The following is a 27,318-nucleotide window of genomic DNA, read 5'->3' on the forward strand; positions in this document are numbered from 1 at the left end:
CAATGTGTCTCAGTACAGGTATCTGTTAAAGAAAGGTAATATTTATCTACCTTAGATGAAAAGGACAAACCCCAAACAGTTATTAATGTTCTGTTAGTATGCAAAAGTCAGGTGTAAACTACTTAATTTAAAAAAAAAAAAAAGAAAAAAAAAGCAAAACTCAGAAAACAGGAACAGAAGGATGACACTGAGATACACAATCCCACACCTCCAGAAGGTAGAGGGGCATTTTGAACCCTTACATTTGCCCAGCCTTTGAAAAGCACCTGTCTTTGCGGGTACTTCCCGGCAACGGCCCCGCCTACCAGCGAAGCAGGGCACGCAGGAGCCCCAGGAGCGCCGCCTCCCCGCTCCTCAGGCCGCCGCCCCCTCGGGGCGGCGGGGGGCCCAGCGCGGCACAGCGCCGCCAGGCCGCAGGGCGGCGCCCGCGGGCGGGGCGGGGCGGGGCGGGGCGCTGCGCCGGTGGGAGCTGCCCAGTCAGACGCCGAGCTCTCGGCGAGCCGCCTTGGATTGGGAGCGAGGCTCCTCGAGCTCGTCCAGTGACAAAGCTGCGTCTACAGCGCGGAGGCGCGCGGAGTGCGCGGGGCTGCGATTGGCGGGGACACGCGCCGGCGGGATGGCGGCGGCGGGGCTGTGCAGCGCCGACTTCTCGGACCTGCGGGAGATCAAGAAGCAGCTGCTGAGCGTGGCGGAGCGCAGCCGCGAGCGCGGCCTGCAGCACAGCGGCAAGTGGTGAGCACCGGGCGGGCGGGCGGGCGGGCCCCGCGCTAGCGGCTGTCTGCGCGCTAACGGCTGTCTCCACGCAGGGCCTCCGAGCTGGCCTTCGCCCTGGAGCCGCTGCCGCTGAACGAGCTGCCGCCGCCGCCTGCGCTCTCGGAGGTACGAGGGGGGGAGGCCTGGCCGGGCTGCGGCTCCCGCAGCGAGCGTCAGCGCGCGGGGCGGCCCCGGGCCCGCCCGTGTCCGTCGGCGCGGGAGCGGTCGCTGCAGCCCTTCCCGCGGCAGGAGCCGCGAGCTCGTCTTTAGCCCCGTCTGAAGCCGTTAAGGAAAAATGCGATAGCGATTTGTTTATCTTTTAAAGTATTGTGCACGAGGTAGTTCTGAGTGCCGATCGTTGTACGGTGCTGAACAGGTCCCTTCCGCCTTCCGTTTTTTTGCAGTGGGGTGGGCAAGCCTGAGTAGGCCTTGCAGGTGAACGCATTCTTTTTCCCATTTTGCCCTGTCCTAAATGAGAGATTCTGTAAGCAAAACTCGAAATCATGCCCCTTAATTTTGACTTCTTCACCTTCACTGAGTTATTGTAATCCAAATTATTTTATGCCAGTAAACTTGTCCTCCTTAGGGCACAGGAGAAATAAGTTGCATCTCATCCCTGCCTCCACAGTGGTACTGTAGAACTCGTAGGTGTAATCCTGCTTGGGTAAATCACTGCAGTGTAACATGTCATAAATGCATTTCACAGGATGTTTTAGGTTGGAAGTGACCACTGGGTCCATCTGGTCCCACCCCACCCCGCTCCAGCAAGGCCACTTGGAGCAGGTTGTCCAGGACCACGCTGAAGCATTTTTTAGTATCTCCAAGGAAGGAGACAATGCAGCTTCTCTGGACAAACTGTGCCAGTGCTCTATCGCCCACACAGTACAGAAGAGCTTCCTGTTGTTCAGACAGAGCCTTCTGTGTTTCAGTTTGTGCCCATTGCTTCCTGTCCTGTCACTGGGCAGCGCTGAGAAGGGCCTGGCTCATCCTTCTTTGCACCCTCCCTTCAGGTACATTGATGAGATCCCCCTGAGCCTTCTCTCCTCCAGGCTGAACAGTCCCAGCTCTCTCAGCTTTTCCTCGTATTAGAGATGTTCTGGTCACTTCATGTTCGTGGTCCCTTCATTGAACTCTCTCCAGTATGTCTATGTCTCTCCTGCATTAAGGAGCCTGGAACCAAACATGGTTCTCCAGGTGTAGCCTCACCGGTGCTGAGCAGAGGGAAAGGGTTGCCTCCTTCGACCTGCTGGCAATACTTTGCCTAATGCAGCCCAGGACACTGTTAGCCTTCTTTGTGGCAAGGGCACGTTGCCGGCTCATGTTCATCTTAGTGTGTACCAGAACCCCCAGGTCCTTTTCTGCCAAGAAGTTGTTCAAGGCATAGGTTCCAAGGAAATCCTTGCATTTAAATTGGCAGGTTCATACTCTCCGATGTGGAATTCCTGAGTACTTTTTTTAGTTGTCATCGTTCATACTTGTTGACCAGCAAGTTCTTGATGTCTGTCAACTTGCCACTGTGTATTTCCTGGAATCTCTCCGTTTACTTTAAATGTTTCTAACCAGTCTGTATTCATTATGTCAGAACTAGGAATCCAATCATATGAGGGAATGGAGAGGCTTTTTTGATGGTACTTAACTCATTTTTTGAGAGTGAACAAAACTATAGTGTTTTTTGTTTTGTGCTTTGTGTTTGTTCAGCTTTCAGGGCAGTTTCATTTATACGTTTGTAACTAGGTGATTTTCATAAAGCATGGCAGAGCTTCTAAGGTCTTGAACTCTTCTGTGTTCCTGCAGGAGGATGCTCGTGATCTGGATGCCTATACGTTAGCCAAGTCCTACTTTGATCTAAAGGAATATGATAGGGCTGCATATTTTCTTCGGGGCTGCAAGAGTCAGAAAGCTTACTTCTTGTATATGTACTCTAGATACCTGGTAAGACAGAAAGAAAAATTGCCTTTAAGCACTGAACTCTGCTTCCTTTCCTTCCCCCATGTGGAATGTGGCAAACCTTATTTCTTTGTCTATACTGTTTCATATGTCCACCTAAAAATCCAAATGTATATGTATAGTGGGGATGGGGAAGAGGAGAATGGGGAGGGTTCTTATTGGAACTGTCTGTGATGTTCATGAAAATTCAATTCACGTGCTGCTACCAGAACTGCAGCAAACATAAGGAATATGTTGTTGTAAAATAATCTTGGTTTTCCTCTGTTTTCCACAGTCAGGAGAAAAGAAGAAGGATGATGAGACAGTGGATAGTTTGGGTAAGGCTCTGGTGTCAAGAAATGCAAGTTAATTTAACGAAGCTTGCAATGATGCATCTTCATTTAAATCATTTTGGTTTCATAGCTTTTCCCTTGATTTTTGGATAATAGTGGGCTGTAATATAATTTGCTTTCATTCTCTTTGTTGGCTTAAGACAGGTTAAAGATTTTCATCTTTTAGTTCTTCTGTTAAAGCGGATCATTGGACTAAATGATTTTATTTTTAAAACAAAAAATTGACATGCTGGGAAGTTTTCCGGTCGTGTCAGTGATGATTCTGAATATACTCTAGAGTTCATAGTTAATGTGGAAAGACTTGAACGAAAGCTTGCTGTTTGACTTGCTCTTCATGCAGGACCACTGGAAAAAGGACAGGTAAAAAATGAAGCTCTACGAGAACTGAGAGTTGAGCTCAGCAAGAAGCACAAAGCACGGGAACTGGATGGGTTTGGCCTTTACCTGTAAGCGTCTACAAGTATTTCTAATGTGTTTGTGTACATTTATGTGGATCTGCATGGCTTTATGACTGATTAACTTGATTCACAGGTATGGTGTTGTGCTGCGGAAGCTGGACCTGGTTAAAGAAGCAATAGATGTGTTCGTTGAAGCTGCTCATGTCTTACCTTTGCACTGGGGAGCCTGGCTGGAACTTTGCAACTTGATTACAGATAAAGAGATGGTAAAAGTTGGGAAATAACAAGTTGTGGTAACAATTTCTGGACTGTAACCTGATTTAGTAACCAGTGATTCAGTTGCCGGAAGATTGGTGTTGCCCACTGCCTTATTTTGTGAGACTCTGTCCAAGAAGGCAACCCAAGATCGTAAATTATATTGTTAAAGTTTCTGTTTCTTCAATTGCTTGCTATGCCGTTGCCTGAGAATCTTTATACAGGCAGGATTAATTCCTTCACATTCACCCACAAGGTGGTGTAAGAAATGGCTGATTCACACATTCTGAAATAATTGTCCACTGGGTTATTGCTTTGTGTCACAAAGGAGATCCTCCTAAGGTACTTTTTTGTCTGGATCTAGTACCGCAGTTACTGAGCACTTTTGGTGACTTGGTATTATATGTAGAATCACTGCTTGCAGTGTTTTCAAATGACTGAAAGTTTGTGCCTTTCCTGTCACATCCTGCTGTGCAAATTATTTGCAATGATACAAATGATTTGGTAAGCAGTCAGTCATCCAAGTAAGCCTTTAATAAGTCTGTTCCTTCGTTATTACCAAGTAAAGTATAGTAGGCTTGAATCTGTAATTGGAAATAGTTGACTTAGAAGACCCATTGTTTGCACTGTATATGATTTGGAGAGATTACTTTGAACATGCTGTGGTCTGTTTTTGTGGCTTAGACATCTATTAGTAATGGGAGTGTATCTCTTGAGTTTAGTTTTATCCTAAGAGAATCTGGATTGCATACTCTGATAGAGCTTCATGATGTGAAATAAAGCTTATGGGGGTGACTGAGAGACTTGTTTCTGAAGTGCCAATCTGATTCAACTAAAAGGTATTCCCTTTGTCGAATATAGAGCCACATGTATGAGATGAACTGTATCAAAGAACTGAACTTTGATTATTTTGTCTTTATGCATGGGATTTATGAGACCACTCCTGTAACTCTTCAGTCAATTCTGGCTGATAGCATATTTTAAAAAGTAGAGGTGGCACAGAAGAGCGTCTTACTGATCTTTGAAGAACAGGAATTACATTTTTGGTGAGATTATTTAGAGTTCTGTTCATTTAGCTCATATAAAAAAAAACAGCTTAATATTGATGCTCAAACATGGGAAGAAAATACAGTCTTTTGAAGGACTCTTGAATTTAAAGTAGAAATAAAGCCAGTAACCAAAGCAGAAGTCAGATTTGAAGACAGTCGTTTCTTCACTGATTGGCCAAATGCAAAGGCTTCAGTTTTGATTTCAGTCATCATAGAAATAGATTGGGAGTGACTAAATGGAATTACATGGTCCATATTTTACTGCTTTTTAGAATGGATGTCTTAATACTCCTTTCTTGTTCTAATATTCTTAATTTATAGGCATTATTTAGCCTTTCCTGTGGAAGAAGCTGACACTAATTTTTGGTCGTAATACTGCTCTTTCATAGCTGGTGTTATGGCCTAAGAAAGCACGATTACAGGAAAGTCTCCTACCTCAAGACTGTCTACTAAATCATGGGAGGGAAGATAATGGATTCTTTGCCACAGGTGGCTCTTAGAATACTACTGATTATCATCTCTTCCTCCTCTTCTTTGATTCTTGCTAGTTGAAGTTCCTGTCCCTGCCAGATACATGGATGAAAGAATTCTTTCTTGCACACATTTATACAGAGCTGCAGCTGATAGAGGAGGCTCTGCAGAAGTATCAGAGTCTCATTGATGCAGGATTTTCCAAAAGCACCTACATCATTTCTCAGATTGCAGTTGCCTACCACAATATCCGAGGTCAGTGGTATTTAATAACGTATAGGAATGAGCCTCTTAACACAAGCATGGCATTTGTAGTTCTTGTTCTCACATCTGCTGTTCTTTCTTCAGATATTGACAAAGCTTTATCCATCTTTAATGAGCTAAGGAAACAAGATCCTTACAGGATAGAAAACATGGACACTTTCTCCAACTTGCTGTATGTCAGGGTAAGCACCTTTCTATTGCTATTTCTATTTCTATATCATGTCCATCATGATGCTTTTTATCAGAGGTAAGTTAAACACTGGCGAAGCAGCTGCTGTTACCTAGCTTCTCTGAATATAAGTGCTCAGCTTCTGTTTTGTGCTCCACAACTCCTTGAAATAATATGATCTGTGCATTGTCAACTGCTTAGGTTTTCATTGTCTGAATCTGTAACATGATCCTTTCCTCATCACGTTCACTTTGTTTCACTAGAGCATGAAGCCTGAGTTGAGCTACCTGGCTCACAATCTCTGTGAGATAGACAAGTATCGTGTTGAGACCTGCTGTGTAATTGGTGAGAGCCAGTCCTTTTACATGTTCTTACTATGCTGTCTGCAGTCTGTAGGAGAAAATCTTAGTAACAGTTGTGAAAATGATCAACCAGCAGGGCCATCAAAAACATTTGGTAAATGTGATTTCAGGCAGCCTAAAAAGTGTACAAAATGAGGGTACCCCTTTGTCTCATTTCTCTCTGAAAGAACTGCTGTAATACTATCAGTGCAAAAAGTAGTTGAAGAAAACATTATGAAGGCCCATGTAGCTGATAATGCCTTTATTTATAGTCCCAAAACTACAACAGAAACAATTGTGTGTCAGGTCTAGGAAATCTGCTTATTAGATCATGACATAAGTTTCAACACAGAGAGATGAGATCTTAACTGATTGGTACAACCAGAGACGCATTTGATCAGAACAGTGGAGAACAGACTGCTATTAGGTCTCTTGAGGTTTGAGTCAGATCTGCTTTTAATATGTCTCTTCTTAGAATCTGAGTTAGGAGGTAGTAGATAATACTTCTTGCATCTATTTTTTTTACTTCTCTGCTGTTTTTTTTTTTCTATTTAAGTATTGTGACTTTTTGCTTTAGGAAATTATTATAGCTTACGTAGCCAGCATGAAAAAGCAGCACTCTATTTCCAGAGGGCCTTGAAACTGAATCCTCGTTATCTGGGAGCCTGGACACTTATGGGACATGAATACATGGAAATGAAGAACACATCTGCAGCTATCCAGGCTTACAGGTATCACTCATGTGCCATACAAAACAGTGTTTGAGTTTGCATACGTTTGAGTTGGATTAGATCTTTTTTTTGGTTGTCTTTTGCTTAACTCTGTCTTGTTTCTGATCATAACTGCTTTCTGACTGGTTTGTCTCCTTTTCTTTGACAGACATGCCATAGAGGTGAATAAAAGGGATTACAGAGCCTGGTATGGCTTGGGGCAAACCTACGAAATCCTCAAAATGCCATTTTACTGTCTCTATTATTACCGACGGGCCCACCAGCTCAGGTAGAGTTGAAAACGTAGCCATGTCTATTATGTTCACCCAGACCTGGTGGCTACTAGCTGAGGAATTTGCATACAGGAACTGAATTGGGGAAGGAGGAAGAGCATCGATGCCATGTGATTTGTGCAGTCTCTCTATTACAAATTCTTCTAGTTGAATTCATTAGCTGTTAGCGGCTTTGTCACTTATATCCTGAGGAACGCTGGTCAGGAATCATAGCATCATTAAAGTTGGTAAAGACCTCCAAGATCATCTGGTTCAATCATTCCATCATCTGGCGAAACTTGAGGCCATTCGCTCTTGTCCTGTCGCTAGTTGTCTGTGAGAAGGGGCCAACCCCCCAGCTCCGCACAACTTCCTTCCAGGTAGTTGTAGAGAGCAATAAGGTCTCCCCTGAGCCTCCTCTTCTCCAGGCTAAACAAGCCCAGTTCCCTCAGCTGCTCCTTATAGGACTTGTGTTCCAGACCCTTCACCAGCTTCCTAGTCTTTCTCTGGACATGCTCCAGGGCCGAAATGTCTTTCTTGTAGGGGCTCAAAACTGAACAAAGTACTTGAGGTGCAATCATAGAATATCCCAAGTTGGAAGGCACCCACAAGGTTCACCAAGTCCAACTCCTGGCTCCTCACAGGACCACCGCAAAATCAAAACATATATCTGAGAATGTTGTCCAAACACCTCTTGAATTCTGGCAGGTTTGGTGCCAAGACTACTTCACTATTCCAGTGCGTGAGGAATGTAAGTGAAATTTTATGTAAGAGAAGATGAAGGACACTGGCAGATATAGGTTCCCGCCCCAGCCCCCTGAGAAATGAGCTGACTGTCCATTAAACTACATTTAGGAATTGCTTTTTTTTTTTTTTTTTTAAGACCTAATGATTCCCGTATGCTGGTTGCTCTAGGAGAATGCTATGAGAAACTTAATCAGTTGGTGGAAGCTAAAAAGGTAAGTGATGACTGGCATGTGGAGTAAGACATTAGGATGTCCCTCAGGACACTAGGTGGAGTTGGAATAAAATTGTGTGGCTAGAGCTACCAGAAATGCATGCAACATGTTAGGTTATTGAAACCCTTTCTGTTTAAAACAGGCAAAGTTCTGCTGTGATGTAACTAGAATAGCTGTTAAAGAGATATGTACATCCGATGTGTGTCCTTTTGCTTTAAAGCCATGCAGTTTTCTGTTCCTAACTTGCTTGCCTGAGTCATTTTTCTTGTGTGCTTGACTGACTCTTCTTTGACAGTGCTATTGGAGAGCTTATGCTGTGGGAGATGTGGAGAAAATGGCATTGGTGAAACTAGCAAAGTGAGTATGTATTAGTACTGAACTGTCAACATGTTGTTAAATGCAACTAAAGCACTGTGATATCTAGTGATAAAATACTAAATGGAAAACAGGTGGAATTGCCATTAGGTACTATTGCTTTTGGAGCTGCATAATAACTGCTATCTTTAGAAGGTTTGCAGCAACTGCACACTCTCTGGTGTCCAGCTTTAACTTTAATTTTCCCTCAGAACAGCTACAGAGGAAATCATGGGATAATAGGGGTTGCAAGGGATTTCCAAGTCCTGGGGTGATTTTAGTACTAGTAGTTGTATGTCTTACAGTGAAACTTAAAACAATCCAAGCAATTTGTGGTGCTAGATGCTATACAAAATTGTAGATTGATTTTTACCCCATTTTTTTTCCTAGTATATGGGTGTGACATTAGAGAAAGGTCTAATGTGAAATAAATGTGAACACTGATGTTAGCATCAATTTTTGGTAGGGGAAAAAGTGGTATTAAAGGGAAAAAAGTGAAGGGGAAAGAAACAGGCAGGTGAAAAGTGAAGCTGCTGTACAAAGATTTTTGGGATGTAGGGGGGAAGAAGGAACACTGGCAGAAATAGCCAGTTATAAAAGACTTTTCCTATCTTATTCTAAGCTTTAAAATGTAACAGAATAGACAGAAGTTCCTGCTTTGGTTGTATCCGCAGTGCTTCTAGCAGTTGTTACCTGACTGGTTTCCTTTCTGATAATGTGACTGTTCTCAGGCTAGATCGCTTCTTTCAATGAGGGACAGTACATGATGCATGTCTTGCAAATTCTTAAGGAAAAGACCTAGCTCTAGTTCTGGTCAGGCTTAGTGGATACATTCTCATTGACCAAGAAGGTCTTTGGCAATGCAGTGTTGTTCCAGTGGTCCATTTTTTCTCCTTTTCTAGGCTGCATGAACAGCTGAATGAATCTGAACAGGCTGCTCAGTGCTATATCAAATACATCCAGGATATCTATTCTTGTGGGGTAAGATGATATCTTGGGAACAAAAGGAAATGTAAACATGATGTAGAGCTACCTTGGAAGATACTCAAAGATGTTTTTTCCCCCCTTTCTGTAGGAGATAGTGGAGCACCTGGAGGTCAGCACTGCCTTCCGTTACCTTGCCCAATACTACTTCAAGTGTAAGCTCTGGGATGAAGCCTCAGCTTGTGCTCAGAAATGCTGTGCATTCAATGATGTGAGTAGTTGCACAATCCCTGGTGTCTTGGGGATCTCTCGTAGGTATGAGTAGACAAATCTTTTATTGAAGGAATGAGGACTGTCTGTCATGCAGGTGAACAGTCTCATTCTGAATGTTTTTGTATACCGGATTACTACTGCTGCTTGTGATTAACTAAAGTCAGGGAATATAGTGTAGATAGTAAACCTGAATCAGGTATCATTGGTTTGGTGTTGACTAAGTATAAGAATTTGAGACTGCAGTCTTAAGACTGCTGAAAATCTTGATGGTGGGGAGGTGGTTAAAAGTTACTTCTTGTTTTTTCATCTTGTATGTGTAGACAGTGCAGAGGTTACAACAGCACTTGAGTTCTATATGTGACTCCATATTCTGAGGTTTTCTGTAGCTTGTAAGGGGGCAATTTTGGATTTTTATTTCAGACTAGTGGTAGCCAACAGCCACAAGACAGGGTGTGTGTCCTATCTTTAATAAAGCTGTCTCAGAACTCAGAAGAACCTGAATTCAGCTTATTTGTTTCTTCTCCTTTCTACTTTTTGATGGAATATGTAGACAGTAGCAGTGGTTGATGGTACCACTGTCACAAGTAACATGCAAATCAGGTGAGTAAAAAGAGGAAGGATTATTAAAAAAAAAAAAAAGGTAGCACACTAATGTTCATGATAAGTAGCAGAAAGAAGAACCGAGGACATTTTTTTTTATATTTTTCAGAGTGACAGTCTTACAGAGCGATAAATTAGTATAACTTAGGTTGCTTACATACTGAGTTTGACCCAGAAACAATCCATACATAGATGTGTTGTTTTGTTTTTTACAAATTATTTTCCAGACTAGAGAAGAAGGAAAGGCCCTTCTGCGGCAAATCTTACAGCTTCGCAACCAAGGAGAGACCTCATCCACAGAAATTGCTTCTCCCTTTTTCCTCCCTGCATCATTGTCAGCTAACAGCACTCCCACACGTCGTGTCTCCCCACTCAATCTGTCTTCTGTTACACCTTGAACAATGCTGATACCTCTAACTTGTGCATTGAATGTGACGTTGCAGATGGGGCTTGCAACCACTTAGTTCTTTCCAGTGAAATTTTTACATTCAACGTGTTGCCTTCATGTGAAGGGTTAGGAGTTACCAGAGTCCACAGCTGAAGAAAGATGTGTCCAAACAGGCAAAGGTGCAGCCTACATGAAAGTGCCTATGCTGAGACGTGAGCATCTGCCGTACTTCTCACAAAGTCATTCCAGTCAGTGGGCAGATGTGTTCTAATATACTGGACTACTAACTGAGAGACTGGGAAGAAATTGTCTGCTTGAGTTAAAATATATTAGAAGTTTGACGGCGCCCTGTTAACTCTGGTCTTTACTGAACTTATTTGGATGACCTCTTAGTGGTATTGTTGCTGCATACATCAGAAACTGTTACCTGCCTGGCTGCTTAAGAACTTTTGCCTGTCTCAAACTACACAGAAGTTCCACTAAAGTGTTATGAGGCACTTAGATATTGTTGGCATTTCTGTGTTGAAGGACTGAAAAGTGTCAGGAATCTCAAGTGGCCACGAGTGACAGCTGTTTGTTCTATCTGTGATTTTGACAGATATTTTGACTTTGAAAAGAAAGACAGCCAGTAGGATAGCACAATTAAAAAAACAAATGATTCAGCTACTGTCGTTGGGCTTTTTTTGTGATGTAGCTTTCATGGGTACTGTAGCAAATTAAATTGGATGAACCATAATTTTAGGATTGCCAAATGTAGTGGATGATGTGATGCGGGGGGTTCCTTTCTTCCAAGTCTGCTGAATGCCAGGGTACTGCTTGTCCCTCTTCATGCATCCAGCCAATGGTAAGGCTGAGTGATTTTCAAAGATGTATGCATATGCCCATGTAGTGCAGATATGACCATAAATGAATGGTTTAACACCAACAAGAGGATAGTGCCTTTAGAGATGCACTTGCTTAAGACACAAGCCATAGAAATGGCCCGATCCTCTTCCTACTTGCTGGTTTATCAATTTGCTAGTGGAACATACATATTTGCTTTCAGTGTCTCATGCACATTCTCTGTTCTCTTCAGTCTCTGGCCAAGACCTTAGGTGTCTTCAGTATCCATATCTAGACCTTTAAATTTTTGTTCCGTCTCAACCCTGGAACTAGGATCTCTACAGATTTTGTTTTTCTCCAACTTGCCAGCTAGTCCCACTTGAGATTGCTATTGAAATTATTGCACACGTATGCACACAAATGCATCCAGTGTAGAAGACAGGCTGCCATAGGGTTTAATACGTGTAGAACACCGTGGTGATGGGATGCAAGGCTCAGTTAGACAAAGCTTACTAATCAGCAGCCTGCTTGCTTGCAGTTGTTAGCTTTTTCTCCCCATTCCCAACACAGTTACTCCCTTCCATTTTCCCATACTTGTTGCTTCCTGGCCCATCTTCACCCCCTCACTTGATCTGTGTTTGTTCCCCTAGACATTCTATGATACATTTTATGTGGTCCTGCAATCCCCTTCAGACATCTTAACATAAATTTGCTCTTGCCTGTGAGACCCTTCCTGATAACCGACCACAGTCTTACTGGTTACAAAGCTCCCAACTGAATCTCTTCAGAGTTATGCTTTGGTGGTTCCTTTATGGATGGCCAATCAACCTGTGTCTTAGAGTGCTAGCCATGGTTATCTGTCAGTAGGCTTTTAAATATGTGCGCTTCATTTGCTGCCTTTCATGTTTATTGTCCTGTCTTTTACACTCGATAGCTGTTAACCAGATATCCTTACACATGTATGTGGTTTGTTCACACTTTCACTAATGTAATGAAGGATAGAAGTTAACCCTGCTGACTTTGACTTGAATTGTCTTGCTCATTGACAGTTAGTACCCTTCAAAAACAGTGTGTTTCACCTGCATGGGAGGAATGTCATTTTGCTTTGAGAAGTGAAGAACAAGCAACAGTTCAGGGTATCAGTTTGACTTATGGCCTTGAACAACTTCAGCTGAATCTTTCAGTTCTATTCAGTTTCACCTTGTAAACTTCATTCAACCTGGAGGTATTTTTAAAAGTACTTGAGACTTGTGTACATTTTTGACTATGAATATATGTTATGAATAAGCTGCAAATGTTCTTTTTCCTTGCTAAACAAGCTCCAGTTTCCTCAGGGCTATCCAACAGTGCAATCTTCCATTGCATTTTGTAATTGTTTGAAGATTTCCTTACAAGGGAGTATTCCCAAGTTTCAACTGACTGTCTTTTAATGAGGATTGTCCAATCTCTGGTGCTTACAAACTTACAAAGGTCCTGCATTAAATTCGCTGTCTGGTTGTCACTGTGGGAGTCTGTCTATAAGGATTAACTTGCAGACACCAGGTCTAAATACTAGGATTGCACTGAGCTGATACGATGCCTGCTGAGTTTCTAGAAGGCTTTCAACACCAGGAAGATCGGTAATCTTGGTTTCTCTTGATGTGGAGGATATTTCTTCCAGATCAATGTATTTTAAATACTTACTTATAAAAGGTGCTGTAGAGTTGAGGAATTAATGTCTAAGTTTGGTTGTGAGGATACTCAACAGCCCAGGAAGAACTGAGCTCATCATTTTGTCTCCCTTATCCCTAACAGAGATAATGGTGCTTACTGCCAAGTTCAGAAACTTGTGTTTGGTGAAAATGTGCTGATTGATATGTCTACTATGCTATGCCAGTTCTGGAAATATGAAAATCCTTGGTGATAATGACATTAGTTGCGCAAGGTCGGAGTGATTTGTTAAAAATAAGGCAAAAACTACACATAGGTATAGGTTACTGTCTTAAGACTGAAAATTCAATGGGACTTCCTTGTTTTGGAATATAGCCTATCAGTATGTTTAGAATCACAAGCCAGTCTACTAGTTTTCTATTATAATACATAGCATAAAAGTGTCCCGTGTTGCAAACATCAGTGACAAAAAAAAAATCAGTAGTTTCTAGCAACAGTTAATGATCAGTTCTTGTGCCACCTAAACAGCAAGTTTAATATACATTACACAACTCATGCAGCAGAACAAATGTACTAGTTCTGTCTTTCCCTTCTGGTAAAACAAATAAGCTTTATATTTATCATCAATAATTATTACCTAGGAAAGTATTACAATACAGGAGGCACTGAAGAGCAACTTTCAAACTCTACATGCTTCTGAGGAATGATTGTGATTATGTAGAGCTATTAATGTTTGTTTCTTGATACTTTGTGAGCATTTGCATGGAAATCTTTGTGTTTTATTTTGTTACTATATTCATAGATCTCTAAAGGAGATACTGGTTTTAACATCAGTCACATCTACAACTTAGTCATGCATCATAGGATTACATTTTGGAAATAAACTGGTTTCTAAATAGGTATAAGTGTTCTGCAGTACTGACTTACACAATCTTTCTTCTACATTGTTTTTGTCCTTGTTCAGTCATAGTACTTAACTATTCATCTCTCCTCAAGTACTTCTGTGCTTAACATGCTTGAAAGGTTGTTACTGAAATCAGCAATACTATTAGTAAGTATAACTACATCTCTTCAATCTATCCTCGTTTGGGGGATCACCCTGTAAAACAAGCCATTTTGTGTCTTGGTGTTCAGCTTCAAGTGTTAGGATGTAAAGCATGAACAACCCTGTAAAATGATGGTAGGACCTGGGCTCATCAGACCAGGCTGCCTTTCCTGCCTTGGAGAAGTTTAGATCCATAGTCTTGGCTTGCCTTGGTCCACTGGTATTTCTTAGGAGCACATTACACTAGACAGAAGGCTGTGACCTCCAGCCAGAGCAAGAGAAAGGGGATAGAGTGGCTGTGACAGTCCTGGATGTCACTTCCATATCACCTGTACCTCCATTTCAGGCCTGTGGAGCAGCAAGAATGGGCAGTGCTGCAGCTTTGCCTCCTAAGAAGCCCACAGAGAGAAGGGGAGTATTTTGAAGCTATTTTGCTGTTTGCCACGGGAGCCGATAGGACACCGTATGGAGCTTGCCAGATTCTGTGAGGCTAATTTTGTAGTCTCTCTGTGCTTGCGGGCCCAGAGGAGTCATGCCACTTTATACATCTTTATAGTGTTTGTAGTAGCTTTTTCCCTTTTCCATGTACTTTGGATCTTCCATTTACCTAGTACAGCCACTGTACTAGTCTTTAAAAAGGCCATTTCCAGAGCTATATATTCAGTAAAAAAGTTATGAAAAATCGAACATTTATGCTAGAGATAATCAGGCAGCAGCTTTTAAAACTTTTTAAATGGGACCTTGCTTTATTTTGGGCATTGAAGTTTTCTTCAGTCACTGAATGTGTTAACTGCCCCTGGGGAATTTCTTATGAAAACACTAGTTCTGTAAAGCCCATTTATAGCATCTTCCACTTAGAGCTCTTAGAGTTTGTCATGGGGCAAGTGCTTTTCCTTTTGATTCAAGTTCAGGTGTGTGAGGACAGAGTTCATGTGAGGTTGAACTGGGGAGCTTATTGCGTTATTTGGTAAGTGTAATGCTAAACTATATGCATCTAATGCTCTTGCCCTTAGTATCATGTTGCAGATCCCACTGAATTAAAGGAAAAAAATCACTGATTATGTTAAACTGCTCTGAGGAAAGTTAAATACCACCACTTCAGAGTGAGGAAACTGAAGCTGGGACAGACTGCTCTGCCATCAGCTGGGCATACAATGCCTGCCTCTTTACTCTGAGACCTTTGTTTCTAGGTTTCTAGTGCTGTTTTTTCCTTTTTTTCTTCCTGAAATATTTCATGGTAAAGGTTTGAAACACTGGCACTTAAACTAAGGATTGGCAACCGGCTATTAGGGGCTCTGATGGAATTTGGTATTAAGGGTGGATGACTCAAAATTCGGTGTCTTTGTCACTAGTTTTGTTCTTATTTTGTCACTGATTCACCAGGAAACTGCTTCACAGAGTGGAGATAATCTGCAAATCCAGAAGCCAACTAAGCCATCTTCTAGTTTTCAAACGTTTTTGTTTCCTGCGTGTTGGTGTGCTTAGCAAAAAGAAACAAACCAACCCAAGTGTGTTTGTCTTCAGTTGGCCCACAAAAAGAAAAGCCTGTTTTTGCAGAAAAGCTGATGCTTTATCTGACCAGGCTTAGCAGCCACGTTTGTCTTCTGTGTAAAGCGCCAAAAGGATAACGATTGGAATTCTTGATGTGTTTATTAGCAGTAGCCTACCGAACTCTTTCAGGGATACCCCTGTCAGTCTTCAGAAGGATGGAGACGAGGAAGCATCTGAAGAAACCGAGGAGTATGTGCCTCCGCGCCCATCGCTCTCATGACTGCCTCCCCGAGGGTTGGACGACACAAAGAAGCACGAGAGCTGGTTGCTTAGTCGGGCATACGAGCAGTTCCCATTCTGTCAGCCCGGGCTTGAACGGTTCGGGCCCGTTCGACGCAAACCGCCGCGGGCGGGCTGCCGCTGCCCGTCGGAGGGCGGCTTTCCAGCCCGCGGCGCCGTTTCGCGGGGGCAAGGCTCGCCGGAGCGCGCAGTGCAGCGGGGAGCTCCCAGCGCGGCGCCCCGTGCGGCCGCCCGCTCCCGCCGAGTCCGCTGCGCCGCGCCGACCCGCCGCTCCGCCGCTTCCTCCCCTCGGGGCCGCTCCCGCGGCCCCACCGCCGGCGCTCGCCGGGGCCCTAGGCCCCGCGCCCCTTCTGCCGCGGCGTTGCCATGGCGGCGGGCGCGCGGCGCTGCGGCGGCGGCGGGGCGGTGCCTGCCGCAGACCCCGGCCCGGCAGCGCAGGCCTCCGCCGCGGGGAGGCGGCGGGGCGGGCGCCCGCCCTCAGCGTCGGCGCGCAGGAGACCGGCAGCGGCCGGGGCTGGGCGCTGGAGCCGCCGCGGCGGCGGGAAGATGGATGCGCCGCGTCCGCGCCTCGCCGCTCGGCATCCTCCCCGGGCCGCGGCACGGTGAGCGGCGGCGGCCTCCCGGAGGAGCGCCGGGTCCCGCGCAGGGGCTGCCCGCTCCCCGCGGCGCCGGAACAATGACTTCGGCCGGCTGCGGGGGCCGGGGCGAGGGCGGCGGAGCGGGGCCGGCCCGGGGCGGTGCGGTGCGGCGCGGCGCGGCGCGGCGGGGGAGGGCGAGCGATGGCGGTGAGATGGAGGCCGAGGTGATGGGGAGGAGGCAGATGGAGATGATGCAGAGGAGAGATGGAGATGGAGAGGCAGAGATGGAGGTGGTGGAGAGGAGGCAGAGGGAGAGGTGTGGCAGGATGCCGCCGGCAGCCGTGCCGAGATCCACCTCAGCCGCTCTCCCGTCCTGCACCATTGTGTTCCAGGTTGGTCATTGTCTTGCCTTCCTCACTGCAAAACGCGGCGTGCTGGGCATGATTGCTGGTTACAGTGGAAGGAATCTTTCAAGGGCTGAATTTGATGTGCGGAGAGTCACAGCCAGCAGAGCCTGGGCTGGGCCTCAGTGAGATGGCATCTGCGGGTGGGTATAAGCGCAGCTGAGCGGAGAGAGGCTGTAAAGGCACTCCCCTGGTTTATTTTTACTCGCGATGCATCTTTGCCTATTCTATTTGTTTGTATAAACGGTATTGCACAAGGTTTCTTTCTGAGCAAGTCTTTTCAGAAATGCACCTGTACATGTCTTGGACTCTCAGGGTTGGTGTATTTGTGGATGTGTGTATGAATACATTCTCCTTTGCATACAGACCCCACAAGCTGCATCTCTTTGTATGTGCAACACGTCTTTTTTTTCCCAATCATTAACTGATGAAACATGCCACTTGGGCTGATGTGCAATTTATTCTTAAATTACCGGATGCTGTCCTTCACTTCATTATGGCTACTTAAGACAAATCTAGGTCTTGCATTTGGGCTGGTTTTTTGTGGCATTGAATAGTCATTTGTAGTCTGTTTCTATTTTTTTTTCTGTGAATATGTATATGTATATATATATAAGATGCTGAGTATCTCATGGGCTAGAAACATAGAGAGGTATATGTTTTAAAAGATTAATTTGAACTTTTGTAAGGAAAAATATAATGGGATGCATTGTTACAACCTTTGCGTTCTGATACTGCCCTATGCATTACACTGAGGTGACATGTTGCAATCTCATTCTCTATGTCTCTTGTTTGCTGGGTCAAATTCTTCACTTGTGCATATACTATGCCTAGTCTTACTAGACTTACTATGCCCAGTCTAGTAAGCAGAGTGTTTGTCCATTTCAGGAAATGATGTTAGGTTTATTGCTTCTGCCCTGTCTCAGGTTTTGTTTCTATTGATCTGGCCTGCTGCTCCACAGTATGAATTTCAAATCTGGATCTTTTGTGCTGTAAATGCAAGCTTTGCTGGCACTTGACCAGATTTAAATTTGTGCTTGAGTGAGGTAAATCTGTGGTGATTCTAACAGGTTTTCTGGGAATGGTTATGGTATTGGTGAAGTCTGAGAGTGGTTAGCTGTTAATTGTTGAAGAGGAAGCAAAGTGTGGGCTCTATAAGTAGATTTGTAGCAATCAAAAGACACCATAGACCAAAGAGATGTGATGAAGTTAAGGCGGTTGCAGCCAGTTCCACCCTTACTTACACAGTGAAGAAAATCCTGAGAAGGAGCCTGGGGGAGGAAAGGCTGGAAAGTTTCTGTTGGGATTTTGATTGGAGTTGCCTGGTAGAGGTGGCTGCCAGGAGCTGTTGCTCTGTCCTTGGGCTTTGCTGCTTTCCAACACTGGGACAATGCAGTGGACTGCTGGGGTTACCTGGTCACCAGCAGAGCTGAAGGAGCAGGCTGCCACTGATGGATGCTACATCATTTCTGACTTGCTGATCTTGGACTGAAAATCTGTTAGTGCCTCAGGTAGAGAAACATGGTCCTGACCTTGGAGATGAATTTGAGCCAGGTATTTTTACAGTGTTCGCCCAGAGCTTAACTTTAGTCTGTGTGATATTGCAAATACTAACGATCTGTCTCAGCCTCCCTTCTGATAACCTTGTCCCTGTCATCTTTCAGTGGTTTCTGATGATTCCTCTGCTTCCGTTGGCCATTTCCAGCTAGACTTTTGAATAAGAACTACTTTGTGCTACTTACTAGGAATTGAACATAAGGTACAGCTAAAACATGGTTGTGTGTAGGGGAGACAAGTGGCAGTTGTCATTTGTAAATGTATGGTGGGATATGCTAGACCATTTATTATCGAGACTTTAATGTTGCTGGAAAGATGCAGCGTAACTTCTCTGTCATTACAAAGGATGAGTGATATCAGGGTATTCAAGAAAAATGCCATGAAACATAACTGGCAAAATGAATCATTTTCAATTTTGATTTCTATTCATCCATTCAAGAGACAGTTGCTACTGTGGTTTCAAAACTGTGTAAAAATAGTCTTCTAACTGTAAAAGAAAAAGTATGGTGTTGGATTGTACTCTCATAAGATATAGCTCAAGTGTAGCTCGAGTGGTTGACATCCAAGTAGTTGTAAATTATAACTTTTTTTTTTCCTTTTTAACTGAGCTATGGGACTGAACATGTTTACAACTAGTGTTTCACTACTGAGTCATAGTCAGTTTGTGTTGTGGTCAGCATTTGTGCTTTCTGTTTTCTTTGTGAAATTGTGACACGGCAAATAGTCCTTACTAGATACCTGAATTTTGAGTCACTTTTGAGTCTGTCATATTTTTGGGGTTCACACAGATTTCTCTGTCATCTTTGTGCATGGCAATGCATATTTGGGTTACAAGACTACAAAACACATGCTTAAATTCAAGTCAAAAAGTTATTTTAGCTGAATTTGCAATGGCATGTTCGCAATGTGTGTTTCTAAACTAATAGCTCACTTTAATTCCCAGGAAGTAGCTTTTTCAAAGTTCTCATATATATCTGTACCATTTGAAAATCTGGTCTATACCAGATTACAACAATCTTGTCCTCCCATCCTCCGAGATGGATTCTCTGATGCCTTCTCTTCAGTCGTCATCTACATCTGTGCAAAGCTTAAGTGCGACTCTGTGTCATCAACTTTCAACATTCAGAATCCATGAGGGCATTAAAATGTCATTTATGTAGTACTTCTAGTTTCTGTATCTTTAAGGTCTATTTGAATTTCTCCTTTAAAATATGAGGACTAAAAAACTTTCCCCGATCTAATTTCTTTGCTCCAGGAGGTGGGGCTCTAAATAGAAAATTCATCAGCAAGTCACGAGAAAACTCTACGGTCTCACCACACTGAATGCTGTCAAGTTGAAATGAGTGTATTTGGCAACGTCTTTGTACACAACAGAAAAACTGTGTTGATCACAGCCTGCAGATTGGATTCTGAAATATCCAATGAACTTTAAAGGAAAAATAATAACATGCAAGCACTTTCATGAATGCAGGCTTTCAGTTCAGATCACTAAAATTCCTGTTGTTGTATGATTTGTTTGCCATGAATTCGGATCACTGGCGGGTAGTTGAGAAACCGTCACACATCCTGGAAACTTTAGGGCCTGGGTTGTTTGTTTGGAAGATCATATTTGGACATCACAGCCTGTTCCTATGTTAAATAGTCTGAATCAGCTATTGTCAGAATAAAAGCAAAGTGAACTATTTGGTGTGACAATCTACATAGCATAGTTAAATGAGAAAGAGGCAAATGCAGAAACTATTTTAGTATATGGCTGCATAATGAGAAACCCCTCAGTTAACTGTTTAACAGATGCTGACAAATAATGAATACAAATGAAGACTGGGTAGACCACATATTATATTATATTATATTTCTAACTTTAGATAAAATATACCTGTGATTAACAATAAAGCAATCGAAGGTACCTGAGGAAATGGTTTAGATAGAACAGCTGCTATGGTAAGCCAGATCTTCTGTAATGTTATACTTTGCATCATCATTTTTAACATGATCTCAGATTAAATATATTTTATCAAAAATAACAAAATGACTGATTTAAATTAATTGATGACTGCTGATGCTAAAGCGCAAGTTTTCTCTCGTTTTCACATTATGAATTCCTCCTATCAGCACCAGGGAGGTATTATCTTCAAGTTACTGTTTGACACTTGTACTTCATTTGTCAAACTATTTGTTGTATTTTGTTGAAAATGTTTATTATAATATATATTTTTTTAAGCAGCTAGGGGGAAAGAATTGTTAAGCCTTACATTGCATGGGCTGTAAATAAAAGCCATCCAAATGTCCAACTTAAAATTGCATCGAATTCCCAAGGTAGCTTAGAGTAATCAGTTATGAGTGATCAAATGAAGTTGGGAGAAATGGTAGAGTCAGAGCTTCTGGGCTTCTTTTTCCTCCATGTGCCCTAGTTTACTGAAATTCACTAAGTTGATTTTCTTTTAAAATTGATGGAGAAATATTTTTCATTATTCATTTCTATAGTGCATGCAAAATCCTTAGAACTTCTAATGTTGCAAGTGATAGATAGAAATCAATTATAATCAATACTGTATTGTTTTGCATGTATTTGTTGTAGGATTGGTGTACAAATATTGCAGTGAAGAATTAAAAAAATAAAAATAAAATTGTATTAACACACAATATGCAATTACTTTCTAATTATATTTTCATGAACCCAAATGCTATTTTTGTTTCTGAAGTTCTGTTATTCTTAGGTAAGTCATTCTTTTTTTTTACCTGGTGTTTATTTGTACTTAATATTCAAGGTTCTCTGAGCTGCTATTTTCTGCCAATGTGTATTGGAGAGGAACAAAATGAGATGCAGTCATTTTTGGAGAATCAGCTAGGAGAATCTGCTCTAATTTTGTATGACACTTAGTAACATCCCTTTTCCATTTTCTGCCCCTGACTGGAAATTATGGTCAGTTATAATCACTTTCAGAAAAATGAAGAATGTCTGGGGACTTTTGCACTTGAAGAACATTTAGTAATCTACAGCTGAGAGAACAATTGTGTTAGTTACTATTTGGTTGCTTATAACTAAATGAATGGTTACTTTAATTAAATTGGCAATGTTTTTAAGAATTAACCTGTAAGATGAGAGAGTGCCATGTGTTTTAGAGTCACAACTAATAGCAAATAAGCATCCATGCAGATTCAGTGTTAAGTATTACTAACTGAGCGATATTTGGCCTGTGGTTGCAAGGTTCTGTGTTAGCAGATCCCTTTTGTACTGCTTTGTGTATTTTTTAGGTCACAGAATGACCTGCATGTTGCCTTTTTCTTGGAATATGCAGTCAGTGTCAGTGATCTGCCTGTTAACCTGTGTTAGGTGAAGTCAGTGAAGATGTAAGCATTGTCCTTGGAAATTGATTTGAAATGTTATACAGTAGCTTAATGCCTATTAAAATCTCTATGAAATTGCCATAAATATTTTTTTCTGGTTTCAGATGCAGCCTTAATGGAAATCTGGGTGCTCAAGACACTATCCTGAATGTCTTATAAATGAGACCTTTTTGTTTTTTCTACTTTGTCATGTCATGTATGACCCAGTATCTCATCTGGGTTTAATGGGTGCTGTTTCATGCTTACACTTTTGCCAGCTGAGAATCCCACCCATCACCTGCTTACATAGGTGGAGAATGCCCTGACCAATACTAGCTGATGCTTCCATTTTTAAAGCAGCACAGTTAAGCTAAAAATCTTCGTGTAAATTTCATGAGCATTTTTTGATTAATAACCTGTAAAGAGTAATTCTACATGTAATGCAAGTTTTGCTTTTTCCTGACGTTTTATTTTATATTTGTTGAGTTCTGTTCACCTCATTATGAATAGAACTACAGTATGCGTGATGAAACATGGTATGGTGTTCTTTAATTTGTTTTGTTGGGAGGGCAGCAAATAATAGTTCCTTGTACCTCAGCTGATTAATGGCATCGATGGAAAAGAAGATTTCTAATGTTACCTGCCTATTAAGGGCCATTGTTAAAAAGCTCATAGACTGTAGAGGTCTTGAGGGAGCCTATCTTGCAACATACAATGGAAGAGTAAGATTTACAACAAATCAGAAATGAAAAAGACCAACTCTGGTAACAATATTTTTGTAAGTGAATAATCTGAGTGTTTCTAGTGAATATTGCTTCTAAGGTTTTTTATTTTTAAAGGCATTTTGACTGTTAAAGATGAATGGAAATTGCTAACAGGATGTTCACATAGATATTCACATTTCTGCTGAAAAGCTGATCTGAAGAGACAAGCTTTAATTCCAATTGGCTTAGGTTTTGTATAGCTTGGAGTATAACCCATGGTAATGGGAACATTCAGATTATTTTCCCAGGTAATGTAATGAAAGGCTAAGTGGGATACAGGACATGGGAAATCAGAGAAGTGTGTACATCAGGTTCTGCAGGACATTGACAGTGATACAGTGGAAGTAGAAAATATGTATTTTGAAGTTATATTGAGCTGCAAGAATGTAGTGATCTGGTCAGAAGCAAGGTATTCAGAAAAGAAAAAAAGTCATCATAGAGATCCACATTGTTAAATGTTAGAAGTGAACACAGGAGGCCAGAACACTGAGTTTTCTTATGCAGTCTGACATCTTATCTAAATCTATCTTCATCAGCTGTAGCAAGAGTTAAGCTAAAAATGGCAAAAACTCTCACAAGTTATCTGGTGCTTTTAATAGCAAAGTTACTTAAATATCTCACAATTTTTAATAGTGAACACAAAATATCCTCCTCTGATGTTTGTAAGACAATAGATAATGAGGGCTATGACCTTGGAAAGAAAAAGGAAGTGTTTCTACAAGACACAAATGGGACATGAACATTTCCCTCACTGTTTGTTGTTTTCTTGTTTATATGCATTTTGATTAAATAAAAGATGGTTTTGCTGGCTTATTGAAATCAAAATCAAAGGAAGGAAGACCTCATGCTATAAATTCCGTGACTTGCAGTGTTTCTCTTTCAGGTTCCATGTGTTGTCTCTGGCAGTGTTTGAGTGCAATTCTACTTGTGTAAAATACCTTTACAAAATGTCTTTTCAGTAAACCAAGAATGGGCCTAGAGTAACACTAAAAGTGCAGAAACACTGAAATGTTTTTTTAGACCCCATCTTGCAATGAGCTGGGCAAGTTGATGGAGTGCATAATTTTCTTGACAATTCTGTTATTCTTCAGTCGTGTGTCTTATCTGTGTCCATGTATGTTTCACTCTGTTGAGTCTGGGAAATTTCTATTTCCTTTCAGGATAGGGAAGGATTTCACATATTTACTGGTAGTATGCTTCATGGTAACTTCTAAGTAAACACTTGTTTAAAAAAGAGACAGATGGTATTTTAGCCACAGAATAATAGAATATTGGTTTAATAAATCTCCTCAGCTTTGCTGCGGATAACAATAATGCTTCTGTCCCCTTTTGAATGTTTCCATGGTGCTGCCAGCAACTTGGATAGGGATTTTTGGTTCATGTTTTAGAGCAAGAGCCAATGGTAATTTTAGCAGCGTAGCAGCACCAGATTCATCCTGTATTCCTTATGTGGAGCCTGAATCTGAGGGATAGATATTTGGAGTTTAGTTCTGAAGACGTTTCAATATTCCCGAAAATTATTGTGGTATTGATTAAAAAATTATCTATCACACCATGATTTCTGTGTAGTCAAAAGCCAAAGTGGTTAGGATTTGTTCTGAAGAGCTATTTATCACCATTTGGTAGAATAAAACACATTTAAGCTGCTAGCACGTGAAATTTGTCATGTTCTGTCTATAAAAAATATAGTACAGAATTGTATAAAGGCATGCAAATATTTATAGCAAGTCTGAGCTAAGTTTTTTCTTTGATCTTGGGATGCTGTATTATGATTTCATACTAAGATAATACAGATCGTGCTTTTAATCGCAGTTTCCATTAATCATTTATTTCATTATGTGACATAACATACACAGCATGGAATGCAATAATTCACACTTGAATTTTATTCTGAACCAATGTAAAGCATAGATGAAAATTGGTAAATAAGACAAAGCAAAGACTTAATTTTGGATTTATTCGAATCCCACTAGAAAATGCAAAATAATGTACATCCTGACAATAATGCAGGAAAGCTTGTCTGGAATCTAGTATCAGAGCACTGATTGTTCCTGCAAAGCTTCACCATTGTTGAGGAGTCTGCCCTAACCCTTCTTTGCAGTTTCCATCTTTCAGTTCTTCGCCCATCTCCAAAGAGATGTATTGATGTTTGCCCCAAACATCAAACATTCTCTCTGCTAACACCCACAAGTGGGAATAATAATAATGCTGTCACATGAAAGTGATGATTATGATGTTTGTCTAATGTCCTGAATTTTATTTCATACAGTTAACAACCAAATGTTAGTGTTCTATATGTTAGTAGAACCAAAGTTAGTAGAACCAAAACCCTAATGGTTACATTACAGAATAATCTTGCCATTCTCTGCACCATTTGTATGCCAGGTTCTTATCCTTCTAAAGTGTTGGTACTAATTTCTCATCCTGTGGCAGATTGTAAGATATTACTCCTTAATAGTAAACACTTGTGATTAACATCTTGCATTGCCTGTGCCTTCGATTTAATGGTCAGTATCCTTCCTTTGTGAAAGCTACTTTATGTAGCTAAGCACAATTTATTTGGAAGCCCAGTAGCCTTAGAGGCTTTCTAGAATTATGAATAGATGGGATTAGGTCCTCAAAAGCAATGCATCTTTGTCACTTATCATCCAACTTGTGAATTATAATTGGTGAGACATCAGCTGCAGATGCATCAGATGCTGACTGGAAAACGGAAGAAGCTAAACAAGGGGGTGCGATACTAATCTGCTGCTGCTGTATTAGTTACTACAAGGAACAGAGCTCAAGGTTTCTAGTTCTGAACTTTGAGATGTTAAAGTGGAAACCCAGGAGTGCAGGGTATGTCTATATATTTTAAAGATACTTAGTCGCAAATTCCACTGAGTGTTTGGGCACAAAATAGGCAGGAGTAGACATTCTTAGTGTTTCTATTTATTTATTTATTTATTGTCAGGGGGGAGGGGGGACAGGGAGGTAATTTCTATTGTGTGTTCAAAGTCTAGATGAAAGAGTCATCAGGATTAGATGATTTCTCTGTCTGTGCAAAAGGATATTATGAGCATATGCTTGGTTTCAGTTTTGCCTTTGCTAGATCCCTGCACTCTGGTCTCTGCCACTTTGAGGGAATGTATATATACTTGTTCCTCAGGAGACATAGCATGTGTTTTGGTTCGCTCATAGTCAAAGTTATTCCTGTGTTGAGACTAAAGGGTTTTGTGTGCAGACCCAAACAGACCAACACTCTCATTCAGGAGTGCACCAAATTTGGCACATGAGACACCTTGCTTTGCTGAAAGGAAGGGTTATACTTTAGAATATGTTTTAAAGGATTTTAATTGATTTTCTAAATTCTGTGGAAATTGTCATGTTACTGCTTTTCTAAAAAAATACTGATCATGCTTGCATTTGTATCAGTTTGCTAAAGATAGCCATAAAAACCTGTGTTCTTTGATCTTTGAGTAAGAACTCCTGTGTTTCACATGGAGCTCACTGCTGTAGTCTTAGATGTCTTAGTCTTGTATGTAATTCGTGCAAAAAGTAAAGTCATGGTTCAGAAGACAAAAATGGTCTGGCTAGATTCCTCTAATCTTTATTACAGTAAAACAAGATAAAGTGGTTAAGATTCCTGTTATAAATGGGTAGAGTAAAGCAGGGAACTGTTAAAACACTGTAAGAGAATGATGGCCTCAGCTCTTTTCCTGATGAGGCCCGAAGCAGTTTCCATGATATAAATACAGGCTTGCTTGTCATATGTGCAAACTGGAGCATATATGCCTACGGCTGTTTGATTGGTGTGCGCTCGTGCCTCTTCATACTTGGCTGGACATCCCCCACAAAGAGTGCGCTGTTCCTCCTGTGCTTGTGCTATTATTCCAGTGAGACTGGAAAGGTATTTTGTGCAATGTGTCTCATTCAGCAGAAGCCCAAACAGAGAAAGGAGCCAATTTTGGACCTTCAACTATCATGACAAAGCCTTACCTAAAGACAGATTGTTTTGAAATAGCCTGACCCCAACCTGTCAGATTAATTTTCAGTATGATAGTAGTGATTTTTTGCATTTTAACACAGGAAGACAGAAGTGAGGGCTTTATACTGTTGCTTTTTTTTTTTTTTTTAGAAAAAAATCTCCCATATAACTAACTGTCTGCAAACCCAGAGTACTTCCCCTGGATTCACCTCTGGACCACGTCGTATAGACGACTTGCTCAGTGTTGCTGTTTGGTTCTGAGCCCACTTGGTGGTCATGCTAATAAGGATATCCAGTGAAATGTGTCTGAGTCTAGTTTGCATGATATTCTAGCCATGAAGAATACAATGAGAAGACATTCCTTCAGGCTGCTGAACTCCACCCCACCCCAAATTTCAGGTATCTTTAATGGGATTGTTTTCTTCTACATCCTTTTAGATAAGGGGTGTGACTTAACCTTAACAAGCAAGCATATCTGAACTGACTGCCAAGGCAACTTCAGGGACAACTCTGGTGGGAAGCCTGTTACCAGATAAATTCTGCCCCTACTAATCTGTTCTGGTTGCCTTCACCAACTTAGAAGTTGAAGACAGTTTGGAATTGCCATAGGTTATCATTAGGAGCAAAATCCAGAGCAGTTTCCTCACCACTTCAGATAAAGGAATAATCACAGAATCACAGAATATCCCAAGCTGGAAGGGGCCCACAAGGATCATTGAGTCCAACTCCTGGCTGCACACAGGACCCAAAACCAAACCATATGTCTGAGAGCATTGTACAAACTTATTTTGTACTACATTTACTGTATGAAGAACAGTAATTGATTACTGCTTTGAATGTGATATATTTGCTATTCAGAAGTTTTATTTTAAGACCTGACCTGCTTTTGTAACCTTATTTATTTTGCCTTTGTTATGGATACGGAAATGGTACTGCTTGAATCTGGAAAATTTA

At 41.6% G+C, this 27,318-nt stretch overlaps 2 protein-coding genes across 14 annotated transcripts in view; both read left to right on the forward strand.

Moving 5' to 3' along the window:
• Positions 1-481: 481 nt before the first annotated feature.
• On the forward strand, positions 482-11,121 carry CDC23 (cell division cycle 23). The gene is made up of 16 exons (XM_035560530.2): positions 482-732; positions 807-879; positions 2,548-2,685; positions 2,975-3,017; positions 3,373-3,478; positions 3,564-3,696; positions 5,283-5,460; positions 5,554-5,651; positions 5,902-5,983; positions 6,557-6,710; positions 6,859-6,978; positions 7,845-7,920; positions 8,216-8,277; positions 9,177-9,255; positions 9,350-9,469; positions 10,299-11,121. The coding sequence occupies exons 1-16, from the start codon at positions 617-619 to the stop codon at positions 10,467-10,469; spliced, it is 1,749 nt and encodes a 582-aa protein (XP_035416423.1). The 5' UTR covers positions 482-616; the 3' UTR covers positions 10,470-11,121.
• Positions 11,122-16,239: 5,118 nt separating this feature from the next.
• JAKMIP2 (janus kinase and microtubule interacting protein 2) overlaps positions 16,240-27,318 on the forward strand; it is a 56,060-nt gene continuing 44,981 nt past the window's right edge. For 7 of the 13 annotated variants that reach the window (XM_035560546.2, XM_035560547.2, XM_035560549.2 and 4 more), the window contains exon 1: positions 16,240-16,369. The gene's annotated coding sequence lies outside the window, so the exon portion shown is untranslated. Of the gene's footprint in view, positions 16,370-16,555; positions 16,893-26,514; positions 26,764-27,318 lie in introns of those variants that run through there. The other 6 variants (XM_035560539.2, XM_050713525.1, XM_050713524.1 and 3 more) reach the window with 3 other exon arrangements.

This window comes from Cygnus atratus, chromosome 14, assembly GCF_013377495.2.
Source record: "Cygnus atratus isolate AKBS03 ecotype Queensland, Australia chromosome 14, CAtr_DNAZoo_HiC_assembly, whole genome shotgun sequence".
In the NCBI taxonomy this organism is placed as follows: domain Eukaryota; kingdom Metazoa; phylum Chordata; class Aves; order Anseriformes; family Anatidae; genus Cygnus; species Cygnus atratus.

Bases quoted from the DNA above. Each gene is read 5' to 3' on its own strand.
- CDC23 (XM_035560530.2), top strand. From the start codon at position 617: ATGGCGGCGGCGGGGCTGTGCAGCGCCGACTTCTCGGACCTGCGGGAG. The intron at 2,686-2,974 runs GTAAGACAGAAA...TGTTTTCCACAG, and splicing joins ATATGTACTCTAGATACCTG to TCAGGAGAAAAGAAGAAGGA. The intron at 5,984-6,556 runs GTGAGAGCCAGT...TTTTTGCTTTAG, and splicing joins TGAGACCTGCTGTGTAATTG to GAAATTATTATAGCTTACGT.